General features: G+C 46.8%; 1 protein-coding gene across 1 annotated transcript in view; it reads left to right on the top strand.

Annotated features, from left to right (window-relative positions):
* Ikbkb (inhibitor of nuclear factor kappa B kinase subunit beta) overlaps positions 1 to 24,108 on the top strand; it is a 47,407-nt gene extending 23,299 nt beyond the window's left edge. The window contains exons 8-22 of the mRNA XM_041673854.1: positions 1,949 to 2,073; positions 5,735 to 5,842; positions 8,045 to 8,174; positions 8,659 to 8,853; positions 9,372 to 9,486; positions 10,701 to 10,824; positions 11,387 to 11,538; positions 11,691 to 11,752; positions 13,102 to 13,211; positions 14,405 to 14,454; positions 14,548 to 14,647; positions 14,799 to 14,946; positions 18,860 to 18,987; positions 21,785 to 21,875; positions 22,740 to 24,108. Of these exons, the coding sequence (XP_041529788.1) occupies positions 1,949 to 2,073; positions 5,735 to 5,842; positions 8,045 to 8,174; positions 8,659 to 8,853; positions 9,372 to 9,486; positions 10,701 to 10,824; positions 11,387 to 11,538; positions 11,691 to 11,752; positions 13,102 to 13,211; positions 14,405 to 14,454; positions 14,548 to 14,647; positions 14,799 to 14,946; positions 18,860 to 18,987; positions 21,785 to 21,875; positions 22,740 to 22,808 (1,707 nt within the window). The 3' untranslated portion in view covers positions 22,809 to 24,108. The remainder of the gene's footprint in view (positions 1 to 1,948; positions 2,074 to 5,734; positions 5,843 to 8,044; positions 8,175 to 8,658; positions 8,854 to 9,371; positions 9,487 to 10,700; positions 10,825 to 11,386; positions 11,539 to 11,690; positions 11,753 to 13,101; positions 13,212 to 14,404; positions 14,455 to 14,547; positions 14,648 to 14,798; positions 14,947 to 18,859; positions 18,988 to 21,784; positions 21,876 to 22,739) is intronic.
* The last annotated feature ends 1,894 nt before the right edge of the window (positions 24,109 to 26,002 follow it).

Below are 26,002 nucleotides of genomic sequence, written 5' to 3' on the forward strand. Positions count from 1 at the left end.
TAACAGACACTAAGGAAGACTTAGTGATAGATTCATTACTGGTGATAGCAGTTATCAGATTGTGGTTGAATAATGGAATCTGAGTTCAATAAACAAAAAAGGTTGAAGGTCTCAGGGCTAAAAGATCATAAGCATTCTATCTCTTAAGAAAGAAATTGTGTCTTGTTTTCCTGAATTTGTTAATGTTCCTATCTAGCCCACCAGTTGGAGTCCGGGAACACTGTTTCTCCTCTGTTGTATGGAACACAGCTTTCCCGGGACTGTGGGATGTAATTCAGACAGTGCGTCCATGTGGTATTATTATACACATTCCGCTAAGTACCCTCTCAAGCCCTCAGTAGCTCAGCAGCAACTGACTGAGGTGAGCCCATGCTCTGGCCATGATTGGTGACTCCTTGTATGGCTCCAGGAACTTAACCTGACTAGAGGTAGCAAGGGAATGAAGCAGTGACTGGCAGGAATGCCAGGATTGAGTGGACTGAGCTCTCTGGTGGAGAAACGACAGCACCTTGGAAACTCATTGTGTTATAACAGAGAGGCAAGGTTATAGCTGACCACGGAGGTGGGGTGAGGTGGTGGGTTTAGTTAGGAGCAATCTTCAAGCCAAAGATGATGGGAGAGGGGAAGAGCTATGGTGGACAGTTTCCGCACACACCGTCAACATTCATACCCGGACCCCCTAAGAAATCTTGGCCTTCTCTCTGACCCTCATCCCTGTGGGGAAGGCTTCGCCGTTTTCCCATGGGTCTGAGACTGTAGCCTTTGCCATGGCGGTGTCCATGTTACCAGCACACATTCACTGGGGTCGTCATTCACCCAAGGCCCCCTCTGCTTCCCACACGAGGTGCTAACAAAGCTGTTTACTTACATGAATTAAAGTGTCCATCCATAGCCACGCCTGAAGATTGAACTAATTATATTTTAACCCAAATTCCTCCTGGTGTTGACTCCCTGGCCCTTCTGTAAGTCTCCCATGTCCATGTAGATCATGGCCCTGTCATTGAGCCTCTGCTGGTGGTAGTCCTTCCTGGATGTTTCCTCAGTGTGTTTCCTTTAAGCCTTCTGAGCCCGGTGCATGGCCTGTCTGGGCTTCATCACAATCTTGGGCCATGCTCTTAACTCGGGCAGCAATCGTGCAGCTTGGCTTTTTCCTGCTTGATTATAAATATCCCACCTCTCTGTATGGGGTTACTTGGCGTGTACTAGTTGATGCCGTTTGTCTGTTGGGCATAGCTATCTCTCTGTCTGCTGTGGACTGGGGCCCGCATGTGATCTTCATCAAGTCCTTGGTGTACTATAACCCTCATTTTTTTTTAAATATGCATTGGTGGTTGCAGGAGTCAGATCCACTGGAACTTGAGTTACAGACAGTTGTGAGCTGTTCTGTAGGTGCTGGGAATTGAACCCCAGTCCTCTGGAAGAGCAACCAGTGCTCTTAACCACTGAGCCATCTCTCCAGCCCTTACCACCCTCATTTTTAAATAGGGAAAAATTAAATAACTGTGTAATGCAAAATAGATTTACCCTGGTCTGCCTTGAAGTGATTCCTCAGGATCCTGACTCCTCAGCTCTCCTGCCAATACTTCTGAACACAGTCTCATTAAGAATTTGAAGTACAGAGCCAGGCTGTGGTGGCGCATGCCATTAATTCCAGCACTTGGGAGGCAGAGGCAGGCAGATCTTTGAGTATGAGACCAGCCTGGTCTACAGAGTGAGTTCCAGGACAGCCAGGGCTACCCAGGGAAACCCTGTCTTGAAAAACAGAAAGCAAACAAACAAAATATATGAAGTACAAGAAAATCTTACGTACCCACAGCTGAACCTGTTCGAGTGCTCCTTTTCTCTTCTGAGTGGACAGACTCTGGCCTGGTGCTGCAGGCGGGGGCTGGCTCTGTGAGCTGGAGCTCTTCCAAGCAGGAAGAGGGTAGACATGGCCACTGTGTTTCAGGCCCCAGAGCTGCTAGAGCAGCAGAAGTACACCGTGACGGTCGACTACTGGAGCTTCGGCACCCTGGCCTTCGAGTGCATCACCGGCTTCCGGCCCTTCCTTCCCAACTGGCAGCCCGTGCAGTGGTGAGTGGACCTGGTCCTGGTGGGAGAGTTAGCCTGAGGGGAGATGTCTTGTCCTGGCTCCATTTCTTCGCCCAGTCCTTTTCTGGTCCCCAGGTTAGGCCCGAATGGTCTGTGGTCTGTTCTCCCTAGGAGTGGCAGGTCAAGCTTCTCAGCCTTGAACAAAAGAATGGTTGCTGGCAGCACCTGTACATAGAGCATCGGTCCTAACGTGGTCGGCCTTGACAAGGTGGGCCACCCTAGACCGCTGCATCACTGCGCATTGACAGTGACGTGTTAGCAGGTCATTAGTGAAGAGAACAGAGGTTCTCACAAGACCGGTAGCGAAGGGCTGTTTACATGTGCAGTAAAGTCCATCAGTGTCAGTCTTCATACAGAAAGGTTTTCCTTAGTTTCTGTAGTAGTAATAAATGCTTGAAACTTCAAAAGTATTATATATATATATATATATATATATATATATATATATTAAAAGATTGTCTCATGAAAGTCTCCATACCTCTTGGTCTCCCTCCTGGAGATGTGATAGCCACAATTTAGTGTCCTTTATGAATGCCGGTGCCCTTCCCGCCAGGTCGTGCATTTGTTTTTTTTTTTCTTATGCTATCCTCATTGCACTTGAGTGGAACCATAACTGAGCATTCCTCTGTGTGTGCTCTGAAAGCCTTTTCCACCAGAATTCCCTTCAGAGCAATGTATTACACACACACATACACATACATACACACACACACACACATACACACACACACACACACAGAGAGAGAGAGAGAGAGAGAGAGAGAGAGAGAGAGAGAGAGAATCCTGTCTAGTGCCTAAAAGTGCTGTTTGGTGTTCTACTCAGTCACTGTGGTGCAGTTGGCTGTTGGAAGACTGAGTGGTTCATAATTGGTGCTTCTTAAAATAATACCACAAATAACATCCTTGTAGGTAAGCCGTCGCTCATACACAGCTATTTATCTGGTTATTTATACATTCCTATGAATAGAATCATCAGATTTACAGAGTACACACATTTTAAAGGCTTTGAGGTGCCTGATGCCAGCTGCCAGAAAAGGCTGTACAAAACCACACTTCTGCAGGGGTACACCAATCTCGCCTTTTCCCTGTGCCGTTCTTAACACCAAGGTCTTCATTTTCCTAAGTACCTTGTAAGATTAGTAAAAAAAAAAAAAAAAAAAAAAAACCAGTAACTTTTCAAAGGACAAGTGCTTACACCAAGAAAAGCTCTCTAGCAGAAAATAGCCTTCACTTCTGGTCCTCCTGCCTCCAGCTCCCAAAAGCTGGAATCACAGGCCTGTGCTACCACACAGTTTGACTCAGTGCTGGGGATGGAACCCAAGACTTCCTCACTTGACCAGCCGAGCCACAACTCCTTAAAAACATCTTCTGATACAAAACGAACCATGAGGGCTGGAGAGATGGCTCAGTGGTTAAGAGCATTGCCTGCTCTTCCAAAGGTCCTGAGTTCAATTCCCAGCAACGACATGGTGGCTCACAACCATCTGTAATGAGGTCTGGTGTCCTCTTCTGACCTGCAGACATACACACAGACAGAATATTGTATACATAATAAATAAATAAATATTAAAAAAAAAAACGAACCATGACCTGTGAAGGCGGTTCTAGAAGAAAGGTTTGGGTGGTGGCAACAGAGATCAGTTCCACATTTAGAGCTACATGGTGGGGGTGCAGAGGCAGAAAACATGCCAAGAAAGCCCACTGTCCTATAACTACTTACAAACCAGGCTTTGGTCTCTCAGCCCATGGGTTCTGGGATATACAGAATTAGCATCTTAGCCTATAGTTGCACATTATAATTTAACCATAAAGTAAAGTAGCTTTAAATTATTTGTACTACGTTGGTTTTAGTTAACCAAGTGATTGGTTGTTTTGTTTTCATTTCAAATGTTCACTTTTTCAAAGTTGAGCGGAGGAAGACATCACAAAGGTTGAACTTCCTTTGCATTTAACAAGATAAGTTAGATCCTACAGAGCTGAAAAAAATACTGTTTGAAAACGCCCTTGATGGCTCGGTGTCTTCACAGCATGTCTGCTGTCCGCAAAATCTCTTCCCTGGAACCAGCTGCACTGTCATCTCCTCAGAAGTCAGTTTCACTGAAACCCAATTTCTGTGGACCAGTTTATGAGAAGACCTTATCACCCACGCCTCTAGAGTCATCTGCCCTCAAGTGACAAGACACACAGCCCAGGCAGTCCGTGCTCTGCCTAGGGCGTCTGTTTCTAGTTTCCTATTGAAAGACTCTGTTTTCTGGAGGAGAGCACCCCGTTTTAGTTTGAAGCCCCAGGGACCGTGACTACCACTTCCCAGCTTTACTAGACCGCATGCCAGCCTCTGCCGTGCATGTCCCACCTTCTCCTGCTTCCCTCCGCCCTGGAGAGGCCAGCTCGCTGTTTGCCAATGGTAACTGCGAAAGGCTGAAACGTTTTCTTTTTCATTTGGATCATCCTATTTAGGAGAAAGACGCATCTGGACTTTTATGCACTAGAAATTATACCAGAATTTGAGTCCTTTGTTCTGTCTAATATTGAACAACACCTACTCATTTCCTCACCACTAAGTGGCAGACTAAAAATAATGTCACCACACAGGATGGCCACCGAAACCGAGGAGCTCTGGCAGAGTACTTAGTTGTTTATAAAACGGCGTTCCAACTTAAGCTGTCCTCGTTACCAAGAGGACTGGAAGCCACTTGGGTTTAATTTTTCCCTCTCCTGCACCACCTCAAATACCTTTGGAAGCTCCCCACTCTGGGAAATATGAAAGTTCATTTCTTCTGGAATATGCTTAGCCACATACTTGAAAAGGGAAATATGGGCTTCCCTTCCCTTACTCGGTAGCTAAGTGGTAAAGGCACACGTCACCAAGCCCAACAACCTGAATTCCGTCTCTGGAGCCCCAGTGGTGGAAGGAGAGAACCATTTCCCTTAAGTTATCCTCTGATGCCCCATGCATGCCATGGCGAGTGTGTGCATTCGTGTACATGAGCATACACGCGCACACTCGAGCTCTCACACGAACAAATAAGTGTAATTAAAAATGTAGCCATGTACATCTCAAATTAATGTGATGTGTACGCAATGACTGTGGCTCAGAACCCTGATTTTATCCTCTACCGAAACCTGAGAGCTGGGCTGGAGAAATGGCTCAGCGGTTAAGAGCGCTGGCTGCTCGTCCAGAGGACCTGGGTTTGATCCCCAGCACCCACATCAGGCAGCTCACAGCGGTCACTTGTCCACACACACATATGTATAATTGAAAATAAAATCTTTTTTAAAAATGAGAGCTTATATTTGATAAATGAAGGGTAGAAAAACTAAAATAATCAAGGATGAGACAGAGGTCAGCAGTGCTTCCTGTAGAGCTCAGGACGTGAGGTCATGAGCCACCTTGCTGGACGTTGTCCTTCAGCCTCAATTTGGGCAGCGCTGGCCACAACTTGCTTGTTTGCTGTGTTTTGTTTAATGCTGAACCAGAGTCTCCCCATGCTAAGGACTCATTGCCCCTGAGCTAAACCCATAAACCTGTCAGCATACCGAGCATTATTTCAGAAGGTGTGCAGTTGTAGTGAGGTTGGTTACAAGTGTAAACTGGGTGTTTGCCATGAGTGACATAAAGGACATCTTACAATGGCATCTGCAGGCATTCCAAAGTCCGGCAGAAGAGCGAAGCGGACATTGTTGTCAGTGAAGACTTGAATGGAGCGGTGAAGTTTTCCAGCTCTTTGCCCTTCCCCAATAATCTGAACAGGTAAGGCCATGGGCGTTTATCACATGTATTCTTCTTCTCTTTAGAAATACAGGTCTGAGGTGGCATCTGGTACATTTGTCTGTTTATTTTCATTATATATGTGTGAGTGACTGGTACCTGTGGAAGCCAGAAGAGGGGTCAGGTCCCCTGGAACTGGAGTTGCAGATGGTTGTGTGCTGCCATGTGGATCCTGGGAACCAAACCTGGGTTCTGTGCAAGAGCAGCCAGTGCTCTTACCCATGAGCCATCTCCGGACCCTCTGGGCTTTTGAATGGATAACGAAATACTGTCCTGTCACTGAGAACTTGACAGTCCATCTCAGCTTTAGACAAAGGATGCATTCTCGCTCCTGTCTCCTCTCCCCCAAAATCTTCTTTGTTGTTATTAATTGGTTGGCTGGTTTTTGCTATGGTGGAGGTAAAAATCCCTGTCTTTGTTCATGCAAAGCAAATGTTCTACCAGCTTCCAAACCATCTCTTTGCTCGATTCACATAACAATTTATTTGTATATCTTATCGTTTTTGAGGGAAGCCAAGACAAGGACTCAAAGCAGGAACCCAGAGTAGAAATTGGAGCAAAACCCTGCCAATTCATTTGAGTCCCTTTCCCAGCCGACTCTGGGTCTGACTATGACATGTCTCCACTCTGAAGTAGATTCATTCAGCCCGGACTTTGTTACTCCACGGGAAGTCATTTAAGGGCAGGGGTTATACTTTATTCCTCTTTGTGTTCCTCGTCAGGCCCAAACAAACAAAGCTTTGAGGTTTGAATGGCACTGTGCTCTAGTCTTAGAGCTAGAATATAAGTGGTTAATTAGTGCATCAGAATTGGGTCATAACACAGAAGAAAGCTCCAGGTGGATGGCTGCTCACATATTCGGGGATGGGGAAGGAGCCATATGGATTAAAGCAATGTGGAGTGACACCGGGTGTTCTATAGTTGGGGTCGGTGGGGGGGGGGAGAGTTAGAGAAGACATGGACAGATGAAGAAGATAGAGAAGTTTGACTGGAAAGATTAGAGACACGTGGGGTTGGCCCTGAGGGAGCCTAGGGGGCAGTGTGGGCAGCAGGAGCCTAGGGGGCAGTGTGGGCAGCAGGAGGACTTTGAACATTGTATGTACATCCATTAGGTGCTCTCAAATCAGCAGCTCATGTTCCAGACCAGGGCTGCTTAAAACTTCCACTCAGAGCCCAGCATGGTGGCACACACCTTTAATCCCAGCACTGGGGAGACAGAGGCAGGTGGATCTCTGTGAGTTCAAGGCCAGCCTGGTCTACAGAGTGAGTTTTAGGACAGCCAGCATCCATGACTGAATACTACCCCGTCTCATGCTTTTTTTTAAATGTGTGTTTATATGTGTTTATATTTTTTTTACTCATTGGCTCTTTGGGGTGCCCACCACCAGCTCCCAGATAATCACATGGAGTCTTAGTCTTACTTATGAATGTTCAGCCTTAGCTTAGCTTTTTTCTAGCCAGCTTTTATTAACTTAAAATCTCATCTATCTTTTGCCTCTGGACTTTTACCTTTCTGTATTTCTGTATATCTTTTCTTTCCTTCTTATTCTGTATCTGGCTGTATGGCTGGGTGCCTGGCCCCCAGTATCCTCCTCTCCTTCTTCTCTTGCTCTTCTATTCTCTTCCTATATTTCTCCTCCTGTTTGTTCTCTTTGCCTGCCAGCCCTGCCTATCCTTTCTCCTGCCTTGCTATTGGCCATTCAGCTCTTTACTAGACCAATCAAGTGTTTTAGACAGGCAAAGTAGCACAGCTTCACAGAGTTAAACAAATGCAACACATCTTTGCAACATTAAACAAATATTCCACAGCATAAACAAATGTAACACATCTTCAACTAATATTCCATAACATGTTTATGTATGTGTGTACAGGTGTGTGTTCTCTGAAAGCCAGAAGACAACCTCAGAGCCTGTACACCTCTCTCTCTTTTTTTTTTTTTTTTTTTTTGAGACAGAGTCTCTCATTGTTCTGGAATTCAACAAACAGGCTAAGCTGGCTGATTCTCTAAAGATTCACTTGTCTGATATAAGCTTTTTTTTTTATATGGGACCTGAGATCAAACTTAGGTCCTTGTGTTTGCAAAGCAAACCCCTCACTCAGCCTGAGCTGTCAGCCAGAGACTGCTTTGGAATCTGCACATGAAGGCACCTGACTCAGGCCTCTCTTACCATTGCTGCCTGCAGTGTCCTGGCGGAACGTCTGGAGAAGTGGCTGCAGCTCATGCTCATGTGGCACCCTCGACAAAGGGGCACGGACCCCCAGTATGGTCCCAATGGTTGCTTCAGAGCCTTGGACGACATCCTGAACTTGAAGGTGAGAGTAGAGTCAAGGCCTCTGTGGTCCCCAGTGGGACATAGTAGGAACACTTGGCTTTGGGAGGAAATCCAGGCTCCGAGTCTTTGGGCTAAAATAAGAGGACAGGAAAGCGGAGCTGGCTAACACTGCCACCAGCCTGCTGTTGAGGGAAATGGGACTTAGACTAGCGCTTCACTGGCAAGCACTGCGGACAGCAGGGGATCTTGGCAAATACATGGGTTTGTTTGTAAAGAAATTTGCTTTCTGGGTTAGTGAGATGGCTCATCAGGTAAAGATGCTTGCAGCCTAGCCTGACAACCCGAGTTCAACCCCTGCAACCTGCATAGTGAAAAGAGAGAACCAGCTCCTCAAACCATCTTCCAGTCTCCATGCATCCACTGTGACATGCACACGTGCCCCCTCCCCCAGGACACAGACAAACATAGAAGGCACATACGTGTTAAGAGAATTGTTTTCCAATACTGTCTGGGTTGTGTTGCAGCTGGTTCATATCTTGAACATGGTCACAGGCACCGTTCACACATACCCTGTGACAGAGGATGAGAGTCTGCAGAGCCTGAAAACCAGAATCCGGGAAGACACGGGAATCCTGGAGAAAGACCAGGAGCTGCTGCAAGAGGCAGGGCTGGTGCTGCTCCCAGACATGCCTGCTACCCAGTGCATCTCAGACAGCAAGGTGAGTTCCTGATTTCCTGTACCTTACCCTGTTTCCCTCTGACTTGGTCTCCGAGGAGACCATCAGCATGACAAGCAGTTAATCGCACCGTGTACAACTTGCTTGATGGGTCAGACCTCTAATGCTTTCTTGTGCCTCTGTTGCCACAGTCATGTTCTGTCCTTCTGGACCACACAGCTGTGCTGGGCATCTGTGCTCACCCTGTCCATCAGTGTGTGATGCGGCGCTTGCCCTGATGTGCTAATGGCGTAGAGGACGGAGCTCACGTTAGCATATGAGAACCAGGCTTTGCACAGGGAAGTGTGGCGTGTACAGGGAACTCCTGCACAGCATAAATAGAACCTGATGTGAGGGGCAGGTTCAGATAAAGAGAGTGGGGAGGAAAGCAGGCTGAGTTATGTGGCTTCTCAGGCCCCGGTGGCATACTCGGTGAGCAGTTGGCAGTACTCTGACTTCCTGTGTAGCTGGGAAGGAAGGGTGGAACCTCCAGGTCTCATTCTGTTCTCGTCTCTTTGCAGCCAAATGAGGGCCTCACGTCGGACATGGACCTTGTTTTTCTCTTTGACAACAGTAAAGTCACCTATGAGACTCAGATCACCCCCAGACCCCAACCTGAGAGCGTCAGCTGTATCCGTAAGTGCATCGTTTATTAAAATCGACCAGCTGTGATATTTAGGGTGATGCTGGAGTGGGAGACGGGAAGGAAATGTGTTCTGCTGGTTCTGGGGTTCGGAAGCCTTCTGTATTTGAGATATGCAGAGAATAGTCCAGGCACTCTGTGTGTTGGAGGTGAAAGGCAAGAGGATCGGGAGTTTAACTTTATAGCAAGTTGAAGACTAGCCTGGGCTACATGAGACTCTGTTTTAAAAAAAAAAATTAATGAAGGTACCTGATACAAAAACAGAACACAAAACCACAAAAGATACCCCCAAAGGATATACAATAAAAGAAAAGCACTTTGGCTCTGGTCTCCAGCCAGTAAGCTCACCTTCCAGCAAAACTGCTGTTATCAAATACTTGGGCATCTCCCTCAAAAAAATGCCGTGTTCTGTACCTCCCTTTTTACTCATGTGTTCTCTTTATCTTCCTCCTATTGGGAACACAGAACTGCTTTTTTCTGAATGACTGTATAGTATTCTATTGCACGACTGTTTGGTGGACATTTTAAGGATGCAGCTACTCCCAATTTGGGGCCCCTGTCTCACAGATACATACTTAGAATACACGGATCAAAGATCGACTCTCTCAGAGAGCTCTCTGACTTCTTGACTAAACATTTGTAGAACATCTGGCTAATGCTGCATCTATTTCTTTATTATTGGCGGTGGGGCATCTGTGCCACAGCACACCTGTAGAGATTAGAAGAAAACTTTGTGGGATCAGATCTCTCCTACCTTTATGTGGGTCCCAAGACTGAACTCAGGTCACCAGGCTTGTGTGGCAAGAGCCGTTACCCACTTGAGCCATCTCACCTGATGGTGTGTTTTCATGAAAATTTCATACATCCTTAAGTGTGGTGCCGATAAGAGCATCTACTGAAAATAACCCAGGCTAGCCTCAACCTCCCAGCAAACGTCCTGCTCAGCCATGCAGGTGCTGGGATTGCAGGTGTGTGTCCCCATGCTTGACTCATTGGAGTTCTTCAAATCGAATTGGTAGTAGCTTTTAGTTGGCCCTCTATACGATTAATGGAACACCGAAATGTTTAAACTAATAATGAACCATAATGCCTGCAGAATTATGTAACGGTATAGAGATTATATAACTTTAAAAACACCAGCGATGCCATGGGGGCAGGATGTGGTTCCCTGGAGCTGATGCCCTCTCTGACAGCTATTTGTTTCCAGTTCAGGAGCCCAAGCGGAACCTCTCTTTCTTCCAGCTGAGGAAAGTGTGGGGTCAAGTCTGGCACAGCATCCAGACGCTGAAGGAAGACTGCAACCGGCTACAGCAGGGACAGCGAGCTGCCATGTACGGTGCTGGTTTACTGAATGTATTTTAAATTGCTTGTTGGCTTTGGCTCTAGAGAGGTGGCTGAGGCAGGGATCCAGAAGCAACTCTTAGGCGGGACAAGAGGAGACTCTGGTTTGGATGAAAGGGAGTGGTTGAGTGGGCTGACTGGAGGGAGGCCCTTGGACTTCCTAAGGTCAGGGGTTGGTAAATGGGGCAGACGTGCAGAACTTAGGCCTGGGCAGCTCATCCGTGTGCAATCTGGAGCTTGGAGAAGCTTAGTGAGCCCTGGGTGAGGGACACTGCCCTGGCTGGTGTGCGGGGACTTGCTGATAGATTCTCTGATTAGGATGAGTATATTGGGCTGTGTGTAGCACCTCAGCCAATTCCATCTTTGGCAAAGACCTTTATGTGTTGGTGCGGGCTAGGAAGTTGTCCTTATGATTCTAAGAGGCTGATTCAGTGACTGTGAGTGATTACGGCCAAGCCTCTCTTGGCAGAGGGTTTTTTTACTATATAGGAAGTGTTCCCAGCTGCCAAGTGTGTCCCAAGGTTCTGGTTCTGCCTCTTACCACCCCCGCAGGATGAATCTGCTTCGGAACAACAGCTGCCTTTCCAAGATGAAGAACGCCATGGCCTCTATGGCACAGCAGCTCAAGGCCAAGCTGGAGTTCTTCAGGTCCAGCATCCAGATTGACCTGGAGAAGTACCGAGAGCAGACTGAGTTCGGGATCAGTGAGTGTGCTCTGCAGTGAGCTGGAAACACGTCCCCCTTCTCTTCCCCCTTCTCCTCCTTTCTTCCTGGCATTTCTCTGACCTTTATAATTCAGTTTTTAACTTCTGTTTTCAGTTTTATGGTGTTTTTGTTTTTCCTCTATTTTTCCTAGCATCAGAGAAGCTGCTGCTGGCCTGGAAGGAGATGGAGCAGGCTGTGGAGCTGTGCGGGCGGGTAGGAGACCCACCCTAGCTAGGGTTCTGTACTGTGGTGTCTGAAGCTTTGTTCTGCCATTTTCCACTTTCTCGTCCAATACTGGTTTGAGATGCTTTGTCAAAATTGAAGGTTTCCACACCACATCCTTTGACCTTAACCAGACTTGCTGGAAGGGAACAGAAGTGGTAGCTGCGGGGAGCCCTGAGATACCAGGCTTGAGAGATGGGCAGAGTTTGTCCACATTTAGGAAAAAAAGCAAACTATCAGATTCCCTTGGGAAAACTAAAGCTGCCTGATATTAAATGGAGCATCAGTGGGGAGATCAGTTCTTCACAGAGGTTTCCGCATGAATTCACTGAAACATGAATCTGTAAGTAAGAAGGGTTTAAACAGAAAAGCTCAGCACAGTATACTTTAGATGCCACTGGAAACCCCTCTTCGTAAGATCAGAGAAGGAAGTGTAGCTTGGTGCATTGTGCACAGATCCAAGGCCCTGTCTGCCAGAGCTTTTCCTATCTTCACGCCCTGTGTGCTGGGTAGGGGACTTCGCCTGTGCCACTTTGTGGATGACTTTTTGAGTGAGACCTAACAGGTTAATGTATACTTAAAGGTACATGGGCATGAGGCCCCCAGAATGGCTCAGAGGGTAGAGATGCTTGCTGCAGTAAGCCTACCGACTCGAGTGTGATGTCCAGAACACACTTTTTTAAAAGCTGGTAATAGCACACATCTGTAATCTCTGTGCTCCTCTAGCAAACTGAGAAGCAGAGACAGAGAACTGTCTGGAAGTGCACGGGACAAGTGATAGCCTGGAATACACAATCAGAACCAACATGGACAACAGAATGAGAGAACCCACTCCTGAAAGTGTCCTCCAACCTCCACACACATAGGCACTGTGGCAATGCATTCCAGCATGCACGTACGCAGAAATAAATCTTCCAAAAAAAAACATTAAAAGTGTGTGTCCTATCCTCACCAATTTGATACTCAGCCCGAGCACTTGCTTTTGTGTAGGGAAAGATGAAGTGATACGTACTGGGCATCTATTCCTCCAGATACTGTGCTTACTCCTGTTTTTAAGCCTGTAGTTAAGCCCTGCTAGAGGATTTTTTTTTTTTTTTTTATTAAGGATTTCTGCCTGAGCAAAGAGGTTTGTTTTATGGAAGGAAACTGTGGCTTACGGTTAAGTGACTGCCGAGGGTCTCACACTAGGAATATCCAGGTTCAAACCGTCTTCCTCATGAGCCCATATTCCTTCTAGCCAGTCAGTGGAAAGTCTCCTGTGAGTTAGCAGGGCCCAGCACATCTCTTGTCTCAGGATGCCCTGGTTACATCAGTTGGCATGAGCACAGCTTTTCCATCAGGAGGACGACGTGAAGCATCTGGTAGAGCGGATGATGGCCCTGCAGACTGATATCGTGGACCTACAGAGGAGCCCCATGGGTCGGAAGCAGGGGGGCACACTGGACGACCTGTGAGTACCACCAGGGAGGACTGCACTGTACCTCAGAATGCACCGACACCCTGTAGAGTTTCTGATGTGGGAAAATTGCCTCAGGGGGTTCCTTCTGTGGGGCATGTCTTCTGGTGTATCACCTTGGCAAGGAAAAGTGACCTCACAGAGTGTAAGGAGCCTTTCAGACTATGAGAAATACACACACATGCATACACGCACTCACACAAGCATACACGCACACACACACACACACACACACACACACACGCACTCACGCAAGCATGCAGACCTTTCTGTGGCAGCAGACATGCCTGTTCATCCAGCCCATCCTTGTCTAGGTGTGGCTCCCAGAGCAGGAAGTAGAACTGAGTCCCCAAGTTTGGCATTGTGTCCAAGAGGGGTCGAGGCGTTCACACAGATCCACCCTACCTGGAGAACCTAGCATACAGTCTTGTGTGCTGGCAGAAGGGGCCCAGGCAGGTGGTTCAGCTTGTCAAGGGCTCTGTCACCTGAGCGATCAGTGTCCTCTGGTGCTCTTACTAGAATTCTTAGGGTGAGAAACCTAAAAACAACAAATTATTTGTTCTCCATTGTATTTTATTTTTTAGCCCTTTACTCTTCAAGTTTCCAAATAAGAATCTTCTCCCTCCTTCCCCCTCTCTCTCTCTGTCTCTCTCTCTCTCTCAGCATGTGTGTGTGTGTGTGTGTGTGTGTGAATATGTGTGTTGTTTGTTTCAAAACAGGGTATTATTATATATTGACTGACCCAGTACTTGCTAGAGAGCCAAGAAAGACTTGCCTCAAATTCACAGGAAGACACTACTTCAGCTTCCAGAGTGCTCGGGCTATGTGTGTGGAGCCAGGGTCAGCTCATCTTCTCAGACTATTGCCTGTATCAGGGAAAAGACAGGAGTTTATATCTAGCCTTGTACTTACAGTTTTGAGGACAAGTATTTTCTTAGTAAGGTCCAGAAATGGCACCTTGAATCACTCTTGTAGCCAAGCAGAGAAGGAATATAATCCTTAAGTTTGCTCTTGTTTGGGGCATTTGGATTTTCTAAATAGTACCAAAACTGGCAGGGTTTTTTTTTTCCCCATTGAGAATATATGACCAGTTGTCTAAAAAATGGCTATTCTGCTGGTAAGAATTAGCAGACCAGTGCTTTAAATGTCGTTGGTGGACCTTGAGTCTAGCCTCTTCTCTCTTCCAGAGAGGAGCAAGCAAGGGAGCTCTATAGACGACTAAGGGAGAAGCCCAGAGGTAGGTGGTTGTGGCCCTGGGACATGTCTTGTCTTTGAGACACTGGTCTCCCCCAGAGACCAGGAGGAAGAACTATGCCCCTCTCTTCTGCAGACCAGAGGACAGACGGTGACAGTCAGGAAATGGTACGGCTCCTACTCCAGGCAATCCAAAGCTTCGAGAAAAAAGTACGAGTGATTTACACACAGCTCAGGTAGGCGCTCCCTCTCTTGCTGCAGGACAGGATGTGGAATTAGCCTACACAGTGAAGAAACAGCCTGGTTGCTGGTAGGATCCCTAATAGTCAGGAGCAACGCTGTGCCAGCCCAGATCTCACGGAAGTGTGGCTCGTTTCTTCTTCACAGTAAAACTGTGGTCTGTAAGCAGAAGGCACTGGAGTTGCTGCCCAAGGTGGAAGAAGTGGTGAGCCTTATGAATGAGGATGAGAAGACTGTGGTCCGGCTCCAGGAGAAGCGGCAGAAGGAGCTCTGGAACCTTCTGAAGATTGCCTGTGTGAGTGGCCTCTGCCCCAGCCTCTCAGGTCCCACCCCCTGTGCTGCCACTACTCTCTGAAGAGGCACATGCTCCTCAGCTCTCCTTAGCTGGCACTCATTTGTGACGTGGAGTAGACAGGAAGGCCTCTTTGAAGGGAAGGTTTTTGTGAGGTGATTCTGTTTACCCATGTGGCTACCGAAACTACCACAAGTAGAGGCACTCCAAACAGCATTGTTCTTTCAGAGTGTCGGAGGCCAGCTGTTACCGGGCAGTGGTGGCACCTGCCCTTAATCCGCCAGATAGACGCAGGCCCATCTCTGAGTTAAAGGACAGCCAGGACTACACAGAGAAACTGTGCCTCCAAAAAACAAAAAACAAAACCAAAAAAAGGACTTAGGCCCCCCTCCCCCAGCTGCCCCAGGTTTAGTCCCTAGCAAAACACACACACACTACATGCACGTGCGCACACAAACACACACACACACAATACACACAAGCACACACAGGTAGCACACCTATAATCCCAGCACTTTTTGAGAAGGAGGATGGTGAGTTGAGGCCAGCTGAAGCTATGTTGTCAATCCTGTCAAGGTGTTAGGGGCAGATGAAGAGGTGTCACTGGCTTGAAAACACCTGATGATGTCAGAGCCCAGAATTATATCTGGAAGACTCCTTTTCCAAATCGGCCATATTTGTAGGTTCCAGGAGTTAGAACATGGACATCTCTTGTTCAGCACTGGTTGGCCCTCACCCAGGTTTCTACTGCTGTTGGCACTGTAGCCAGACCTTCTTATGCACAACTTCTGATTTTCAGTTAGTGGATATTTATTGTACATAATAACTGGGTTTCATGGAGACAGGTGCATACAAATATATAATGTATTTTGACCTCCTCCTCCGTAGTCCACTATTCTTCCTGTTTTTAACCGCTCGCCCTCCTACGTTTCTCATTCCCTCTGCTTTTATGGTATGTGTGGGTAGTTATATAGACTCCAGGATTCACCAATGAGAGAAAATGTGCTATTTGTCCTTCCAATGGCTGAATTTAATAAGATTATGTCCAGCCCCATTTTTCTGCAAACATAATTTTATTCTTCTTATGGCTGTAATAAATCCCGTTGTGTCTGTGTACCACATCTTCTTTGTCTATTTCTCTGTGGGACTTCTGGGTTGTTTCCATAACTGTGTTACTGTGACTAGTCCTATAACACTAAATGTAAGTGTCTCTTTCATATGTTCATTTGGAGTCCTTTGGTAAATACTGAGTGGTATACTGGATCTTACGGTAGGTCTGTCGTGTTTCTTTGAGGAGCCACTACACTGATTTTCATGGTAGTCAACACCATTTCATATGTCCACCACAGAGTGTAAGTGTTCCCTTTTGTATGTGTCCTTGCCAGCATTTGACGTAACTTGTTTTCTTGACGCCACTGTTACTAGGGCAGTTGGAATCTCAAGGTAGTGTTAATTTGATTTTTCTAATAGTAATGTGGGACATTTCTTCCTATGTTTATTGGCCATATATTATTTTATCTTTTGAGAGCTGTCTGTTCAATTCACTATCCCATTGGATTGTGGTTTTCTTGTTCTTCAATTTTGCATATCCTAGCTATTAACTGTCTGTCAGACGTGGGGTGCAGACGAGGGGTGCTTCTTTTGCTGTGTTGAAACTTTCTGGTTCCGTGCAAAGCCATGCGCCCACTCCTTGCTGTTATTTCCTAAGAGCTTGGCACTTTGCAAAATATCCTTGTCCGTGCTTGTGAAATATTCTCCTTATCCTATCCTCTCATCATTTCAGATCTTAAATTGAGATTTTGATCCATTGGAGCTGATTTGTGTGTGTGCAAAATGCGACATAGGGACCCGGTTTTATGTTTTACATACAGATCTCTAGTTCTCCCGGGACCATTGGTTGAAGAGACTGCCTTTGCCCTCATGATTTGCTTTTGTGTCTTCGAGACAGGGTCTCTCTGTAGCTTTGGAGCCTGTCCTGGTACTCGCTCTTGTAGACCAGGCTGGCCTCGAACTCACAGAGATCCGCCTGCCTCTGCCTCCCTAGTGCTGGGATTAAAGGCGTGCGCCACCACTGCCTGGCGTGTACACACTGTCTTAATGCAGCTATGGTGGCACTCAAGGAGGAAAAGTAAAACAGAAGGAAGAAACACTGGCAAAGGGAAAGAACCAAGTTAATAGCATGCCTGGAATACAGGAACTGCTAGGAGAGGGACCTGTTATTGAAAATATACCAGGAAGTAAGAGAAGACGGCAAAAGAAAATTTCAATCACTAGTAACGTCAAGAGCAAAGAGCACCTAGCATGGCGGCGCACACCTGTGCTCCCAGCACCCGGGAGTCTGGAGCAGGAAGTTCAAGGCTAGCTGGGACGATGTAGTAAGACCCGGCCTCAGATAACAGAACCCAGAAGGGCAAAGAAAGGGAGGCGACTTACTATAGAAGCAAGATACAAAATGGTGCTGTGTAAAGATTTTTTTTTTAATTTTTATTTTATCTTCATTGGTGATTTACCTGCATGTATGTTTGTGTGAGGGTGCCAGAAGCCCTGGAGCTGGACAGGTGTGAACCATCATGTGGGTGCTGGGAATGGAACCCGGGTCCTATGGAAGAGCAGCCAGTGATCTTAACTGCTGAGCCATCTCTCCAGCCCCTTTGTAAAGATTCTTGACTGGAGCATCCCAATAGGCCAAGGGAGGAGACAGCATACTGGAAGATTCACAGTGGCAGAGCACAGTTCACGGTCACTGCTGAGAACTGAAGGAGTCCCAGTCAGGAGCATTACTGGCAGGTTTCCCCGGAGATGGGAGCTGGGGATAGTTCCTCCTGTAAGAACAGAGAGGGGAGGGGAAATCTGAGATAATACGTGCTGCCCTGCTCTGCCCGTCTGCATCCACTGAGTGCCCGGCACTGTGGAAGCAGAGGTATGTGGGGGCTGAATATGGCCTTCACTCTAGGCTGGTGAGGGCTGCAGACAAGGACTTGAAAGAGAGCGCTCTAGACTGAGTAAAGAAGTGTACAACGCTGGAGTGTGCAGGATGGCGGCCTGTGAGTTCAGGGAGGAACCCCAGCTTTCTTGGAAGTGCTTGATGTGATGAGCACATTCCAGAAGGGTGCGTGCTGTCTGGATGGTGAGAGTGACCTGGAGCAGTGGCTCTAGGGTTCCGTCGAGGGTGAGACTGGACACGACTAACACTGGCTTGTGTGGGACACCCCTTATTCTTATAAATAAGGCAACACCCTAAAGGATTCGCTCTTCCCCTTCCTAATGAAATCACTCAAGTGGTAGCTAGTGACTGAATGCGACCCTTTGTCGGGTCTCAGCACTAAGAGACAGGCATTGCGGTGAAAGGAGCTGAGGGTTCCTGTGGGGAGTAGGCTACCCCAGCTGTGGGAGCTGGTCCGCATGGAATGACCTTCCACGCCGAATTGCTTAGGGTAGAAATGGGGGGAGCAGATATCTGGCCAACTGTGGCTAGAGACTCAACTGGAACTTGCTCTGTAAAGCTCCTGGCAGACACTATAGCCCCTCCCTGGCAAGACTTTTAGCTTCTCTTTTGCTTCCTGCCTCCTAACTTTTAACCAGGCTGGCCTCAAACTCAGAGATCTGCCTTCCTGTGCCTTCCGAGTGCTGGGATTAAAGGTGGTCACCACCACCGCCCGGCTCCTTCCTCTTCTCTTTGATTTATTTTATTTTTAATTGTGTGCATGTGAATGTGTCTACATGTGGTTATTGTGCAGATGTCTGATGGCCAGAGGATTGGATCCCCCTGGGACTGCAGTCAGAGACATTTGTGAGCCATTGTGGGTGCTAGCATCCAAACCAGATTCTCTACAGGAACCTGAGTAGTCACTGAGCCACCTCCCCAGTCCACCGACTCTATAATTTTATTGACTGTCTTTTTTTTGTTGTCATTCAGAGTAAAGTCCGAGGTCCTGTTAGTGGGAGCCCAGATAGCATGAATGTGTCTCGACTTAGTCACCCTGGTCAGCTAATGTCCCAGCCGTCCAGTACCTGTGACAGCTTGCCTGACTCAGCCAAGAAAAGGTAAGCTATGTAACAGTGCCAAGTGTGATAATGTTCAAGGACACACGGGAGACTAGGCCTGGACGAGCATGCTTGTCCCCAATCACTTCCGCCCGAGGATCTTGTATGCTTCTCGTTTTCGTGTCTGCCAGGTCCTATGGACACAGGTATGTTTATAAGTCTGTTCCCATAGTCCCTTGTCGCTTGCTAACCTGTCCAAGAGTTGGATTTCAAATTGTTTAATGAGAATTTTGAAATTGTTAGTCAGGCTGTACATCGATGCTAATTGTTCTTTAAAAACCACTTCAGGTGTGCCCTCTTTGTCACACCTGGGTCCCTGGCCTTGTCCCTTCCAGGCCCCTCCATCTGGAGTGACCAGGCTGCTGTTCCCACCCAGTGCCTCCCTTCATCCTCCTTTTCACCCCTAATTTTCTTTTCTTTTCCTTTTTTTTTTTAATTTTTGCTTTATTTTCTATTTCTGTATGTGGGAGGAATGTGCCAAGGCACACCGCCAGGGTCAGAGGGCCATTTGTGGAAGCTGGTTCCCTTCTCCCCCCATGTGAACCCTGGGGATTGGACTCAAGTCACCAGACTTGGCCGCAAGTACCTTTACCTGCTGAGCCATCCCATAGGCCTTCTTTTCTCTTTCCTGGCAGACACTACAGCCCCTCCCTGGCAACACTTTTAGCTTCTCTTTCATTTCCTGCCTCCTAACTTTTAACCAAGTCTTCTGTTTACCTGGGGTGACATTATGACCAAGTCACTTGATCAGAAATCAATCGTGAGGTTTTTTTCTCCATTCTAGACAAGGTTTAAACTCTTTAAAGCATTTGCAAACACTTCAGTGTGGTTCTTGGGTTAGTCTGCTGTCTCTTACAAATGGCTTGCTCTAGTCTAGTTCACCCTGAAGCAGCAGCAGCAACAATAACAATACAGGCCCTGGGGTCCCCCTGGAGACCCTCTGAATTGGGGTGGTACCCAGCAGTTCCTTCTGACTGGTTCTGCTACACACTGGAGTATAAAGATTTGCTTACTGACAAGACAGACCCTCCTTCCTCAGATGTCCCTTGTGGTGGTTTCTACCTGCAAGGCACGCTGCTTCCCGTCCTGCACACCCACTCACGGCCCCGTCTTGGGGGTTGCTTTGTTCATCTCCACTGGCACTGTTCATTTCTTCTGCATACTGGGCCCCTTGCATGACAGGTGCTATTTTAATGCAGTGCCTGTTGGTCTAGTTGTCTTAGGCATAGGAAGGAGGTGAGTGATGGCCTACAGTGATCGTGGGGAGGGATGAACTGACTGGTAGAGGGTATAAGGTTTATTTGGGGGGTGATAAAACTTGCTGTAAGTAGTTATCAATAGTGATGGTTGTGCAGCTCTCCATATGCTGAAGCCATGAGTTGTCACAGTGTGAACAGGCAAGCTTTATAACATAAATTACATGACAATAAAGATGTTTAGGAAACTCCTATTCTTGATCCTAGGGAGTGTATAGTCTTTGGTGTTTCATCGTATGTTACTATGGAGTCTTAATTAACGCTTCCATCTCTTGTAAGCTTCTGGAGGTCAGACACAGATTCATTGACCTCTCAGCTGTCTCTGGAGCTGACATGAGCCTTTAGCCTAGCTAAGAGCTCTGTGGATATGCTCTTCTTTCCCACACAGAATGTCACGTTTGAAGGAGAAGGGAAGTCTGGGGCTCTGTCTTGGTACTTTTCCTCCAGCGGTACCCACAGTGCTCAGAAAGGTTCGGCTGTGAACAGGGGCAGGGGTAGGGGTGACCGCCCGCCTTATCTCCCTGTGTCACAGGCTGTGGTTGGAAAAGGACACATAGTTTGTTTGACTTGCCCCCGTGTCATGAAGACAGTTCATGATAGCAGACCAGTTATTCAGTCTAGATGCGCCTTCCCAGACCTTCGCAGTGTGTACACTCATTATCCCTTTCCAAACCTGTGAGCTGCTATAGCACAGTGACAGGGCCCTTGACTAGGATGTGCTCAATTCCTGTTCACTCCCCCACCCCACCCCCCAAAAAAAAACCTCAGAACACAGTTGATGGGGAACATTTTTTTTAATTTATCTATTATGTATACAGTGTTCTGCCTGCATATGTGCCTGCAGGCCAGAAGAGGGCACCAGATCTCATTACAGATGGTTGTGAGCCACCATGTGGTTGCTGGGAATTAAACTCAGGACCTCTGGAAGAGGTGCCAATGCTCTTTAACCTCTGAGCCATCTCTCCAGCCTGATGGGGAACATTTTTAGATTTCGGCACTTTGGGGAGAAATTCAGTGATATGTAAATCAAAAAGAAGTCTTGGAGCTAAAACAGCTAAGACAGCACAACAGGTAAAAGCGTTGGCTGCTATTGCAGAGGATCTGAGTGAGTTCCCAGCACCCACATGGCATTTCACAAGCGTCTGTAACGCCAATTCCAGGGGATCCAATGGCCTCTTTTGGCCTCCATGGGCACTGCATGTCCTCTATGCACAAACATACATGCAGGCAAATGCCTAAGCACATAAAACAGAAACAGATCCTTTAAAAAAAAAGGCTTTTGCTTTTTTTGCTATAGGAAGATCTGTTTACTGCTCCATATGTTCAGCCATGTTGTCTGTCTCTCATGAAATTTAAGCATCTGGGTAGGGGTTAACTAGACCCATGAAATCGCCAGCCAGCAATGCTGTGCTCTAAGACATGAGTGCTTCCTACACTGTTTTTAGAACAGTGTGCAAGTTCCTTAGCGTGTTTGAAAGCAGGAGATTTGCTCTGGTAAGATCTTGATGATCTTGTTCTGGTAATCTGACCCTTGTCTTCAGTGAGGAACTGGTGGCTGAAGCACACGCCCTCCGCACCCGGCTAGAGAGCACGCTGCAGGATACCGTGAAGGAGCAAGACCGCAGCTTCACGGTAACAACCCTCGGGGACCCCAGCTTGCCCGCTCCCTTCCTTTGTGTAGCAAAAGAGGAGAGGAGGAGGGAAAGCGACTTGGTGTCAGCCTTGGCACATACATTTTTAAGTTTTTTGTAACTATTTCATGCTTAGAAATGCCATGTGCATCCGTCATCTTATTCCTTATGAGAATTAATCTCAGTGAGGAGGCAGCGGTGTTCCCAGAAGCCCCTTCCCTATCTTTGGGACCACTGCAGAGCATCTGTTTGTGTTGGGCAGAGTACTGGGCTCCGTGACAAAAGAGGAACCTGTCATGCATAGCCTGCGGCTCAGGGACTCAGGATTTAGCCACAGGCAGTGTCAGAGAAACTGACCTGAAGAAATCTAGCTGTGATTCGGGTGCTTTCAGACAAAGCGTAAATGATGATCGGTGTCTACATGGCCTTTTCCTGCTAACACAATTGTCTGCTCCCTGCTTTCACTTCTAACATGGGGGAATCAGAAGAAACCCTGCCGCCAGTTGCCATCATCTCTAATATGCTCATGTGTCTGTCACGTGTGAGCCTCCCTAACTCCTGCTGCTTTTTACCTCCTGGTACTGTTTCTTCCATCTCACTACTTGCTTGCACTTTAACCAGAGAAAGGGGAAGCCTCATCCATTGGCATGGAAACATAGCTGAGCACCACCTTCCTGCAGATAGTGTGTGAGTGAGCTCTCTGTGTGACCTCCACGCTCCATAGGCACTGAGTTCCAGGAACTCCAGCTGGTGCCAGAACTGATGCTGATAATGTATGAACATCCTTTTAGATTGTGCTGCTTGCCTCCTGAAGAGGAAAGATGTCCATGGCCGCTGAGTATTTAATGTGCCTGTTAACTTTCAGAGTCTAGACTGGAGCTGGTTACAGATGGAGAACGACGAAAGGGGTAGCCTGGAGCAGGCCTGTGACTGAGGTTCCTATGGACTGACCCCATGCTCTGGATATGATGATGCTCGGGTGTCTCCAGCACCCAGCTGGAAATCTCACTCTCCCAGCAACTGTGACATTTGCCCTCGGCAGCCTGCTGGCCCCGTCTACACACTGGACGTCCTCTGCCACAGAAGCACAGGAAGTACCAGTTACGGGCATTCACAGCATCGACGCTTCCTAGCTGCTTCCTCTGTCCTTAAGAAGAAAGCGTTGAGTAGTTTGCCACCCAGAGCATATGGAAAATGTTTGTCCTGAGTGTTTCCAGGCAGCAGCCAAGCTGCCCCCTGTGGACCACTGCAGGGAGAGAGACCTGCCCTGCCCATCCTTCCTCACCCCACAGCTCGGGCTTCCTCTGCATCCAGAGGATCAAATCATAAGTTTGACGGTCCTGACTTTCTTCCTCTTTTCACCTCCCCACTGGTAAATATCATTTCTGCTTTCTGTGCTGCTCATTGTGGCAAATAATCTTTAACCAAGTTGTAGTGATGCCAAGATCCCTGCTGTCTCTGGTCCTCCAAGCCATAGAGTGTGCCACTTACAGAGCCAGGCAGACTGGAAATGCAGCTACCTACTCTTGAGTCTCAAAGATTACCTGGAATCAGTTGTCATGAAGAAGAAAGACAGACAAAGGGTTTGTGCCTTCTGCTACCCTACTGAACACTCTGCCACTCCTCTGTGCCTGCCAGGTGTGTGTGTGTGCATGAGTGTGCATGTGCGTGAGTTTAGGATGGGATGTTGCTGCCTCTTTCTTACATTAGCTAGGAGCATTATTAAAATGGTTTATTTTATAAATAGTTTCTATATTTTATAACATTACTCAGATATATATTCTAGTATCAAATGTGTATTTCTACAATATACCATCACTAGTTCTTGTGAGCTCAAAACTCAACACCATAGAAAATTCTGTAAAATTGAATGGAGTATGTCTAGATCATGATCATTTCAACAAAACTTGTGTTTATCTGTGCGTGCGTGCGTGTGTGTGTGTGTGTGTGTGTGTGTGTGTGTACATGCATGTATAAAAGCAAAACAGCCTCAGGTTATCATAAACAGGTTTATTTGGTTAGAAAAGAAACAAACTGGGAACAGGAATTTCAAAGTGGCTACCACAGAGTCGGTATGAAGCATCAATGGTCAAGTGTTCAGAAGGGACTTCGTACTTTGATTGCTTCGTAGAGAGTCAAACTGTACACTGGTAAACTATCTGAAAACTCATAATAAAGACCCTGGCTTAAACTTAATGTAAACTGATCCTTGAGTAATGTCATTTGACCATAGAGCCCCGCCCCTCCTGTGTGCTCAAGGTCTACTAACACCCAGAAGTACTGGAGTCAAGAAAACATGATTTTAGAACTCCTGGAAAGGGCATAGTGGGAATAAGACCAGAAAGGCTGGGAGGAGATTGGGAAGGGAATGAATGTTGGGCTAAGAGCTGTGGTTTAATAAACAGTCGGGAGTAATGGAAAAACTTTATGCAAGAAAATGACATTAACCCAAAGCACTAATTTGGAAAGATTGTCACTAGACCTTCGTAATTTATGACAAGGTGAAATTCAAGGCTTATTTTTGTTTCTACAAAAAATGAATGTCTTAGTTTGTGTTTCTATTGCTGTGATGAAACACCACGATCAAAAAGCAAGTAGGGGAGGAAAGAGTTTATTTGCCTTACAATTCTACATCACAGTTCATCATCAAAGGAAGTCAGGGCAGGAATCTGGAGGCAGGAGCTGATGCAGAGGTCATGGAGGGGTTTTCATTACTGGCTTGTTCCCCGGGACTTACTCAGCCTGCTTTCTTATAGAACCTAAGATCACCTACCCAGGCCTGGCCTCACCCACAATGGGCTGGTCCCTCTTCTGTCAATCACTAATTAAGAAAATGTCCTACAACCTGATCTTATGGAGGCATCTTCTCAATTGAGGTTCCCTATGTTCAGATAACTCTAGCTTGAGTTAAGTTAGCTAGCCAGGACCATAAAATAAATACATTTTTCCCCTTCTGAGTACAGGTGAAATTCTGGAACACTGCCTTAAATGAATCAGAGAGGGCAGACTAAGCCAGGATCTGAAGACTGACAATGACTGTGAGTTCCTCGGGGGCCTGTTCTAAGCCAACTAGTGGAGTCCCACAAAAAAAATAAATAAATAAAACCCCAGGGAAAAAACTTTCTCTCTCCAACTATAACGAATGACATAGCTAAAATAAATTTATTCTTAACGTGTAAGGCAAGAAATTGAAATCTAGATTTCAGCAAGACTGTACTTCCCCTAAAGGTTTGGGAAGGGAACCTTTGCCGTCCTCGTCCCATTGAGTTATTATTTCCAGATAAGCCTCAGCTTGGGTTAGCATCTCTTCTTAGGGGTCATTGGATCACCTACTTTTCTCTCATTTTGAGGCCAGCCTGGTCTACAGAGTGAGTTCCAGGAGAGCCAGGGCTACACAGAGAAACTCTTGGGGAAAAAAAGTGTTCAATATCCCTAGTCATCAGGGAAATGCAACTAAAACTGCTTTGAGACCTGCCTTACCCCAGTTAGAACGGCAAGCATCGGGAAGTCTTATAACATGTGTTGAAGAGGATGCGGTGAAAGAGGAACCCTTATTCATGGCTGACAGGGGTGCAAACTAACACAGCCATCATGGAAATGAGCGGTTCCTCAAAGATTAAAACTGGAACTATATGACACAGCATTTCACTCCTAGGCTTATACTCAAAGACTCCCACACCCACACCTCGAGATATCTGCATGCCCATTTTTGTTGCTGCTTCGTTTACTATAGCAGGGAACTGGAACAAACCCAGATGTCTATCAACAGATGAATGGATAATAAAAATCTGGTACATATATAAAGTGGGATATTATTCCTCTCTATAGAAAAATGAAATCACAAGCTTCGAGAAAATGGATGGGTTTAGAATGTATAATATTAAGGGAGGATACACAGCCATACAACCTCAAAAGGAAAACAGGCTGCATGTTCTACTTGATGTGTATTCTGGCCTCTAAAGCATCTGGATATACAAATGTACACCTGGGTATAGGGCAACGTTTAGGAAGGAGAGCAAGAAAGATATTAAGCAATGAGGATGTGATGCAGGAAAAAGACGGATAAGGTCGGACGAGAGGATGGGTAGAAAGCGACTTGCTGTTCTGGTTGGATGGATAGAAAGCAAC

Source organism: Microtus oregoni, unplaced genomic scaffold (genome assembly GCF_018167655.1).
Source record: "Microtus oregoni isolate MIOR12 unplaced genomic scaffold, Mior012 000024F_ref0000369, whole genome shotgun sequence".
Lineage (NCBI taxonomy): Eukaryota > Metazoa > Chordata > Mammalia > Rodentia > Cricetidae > Microtus > Microtus oregoni.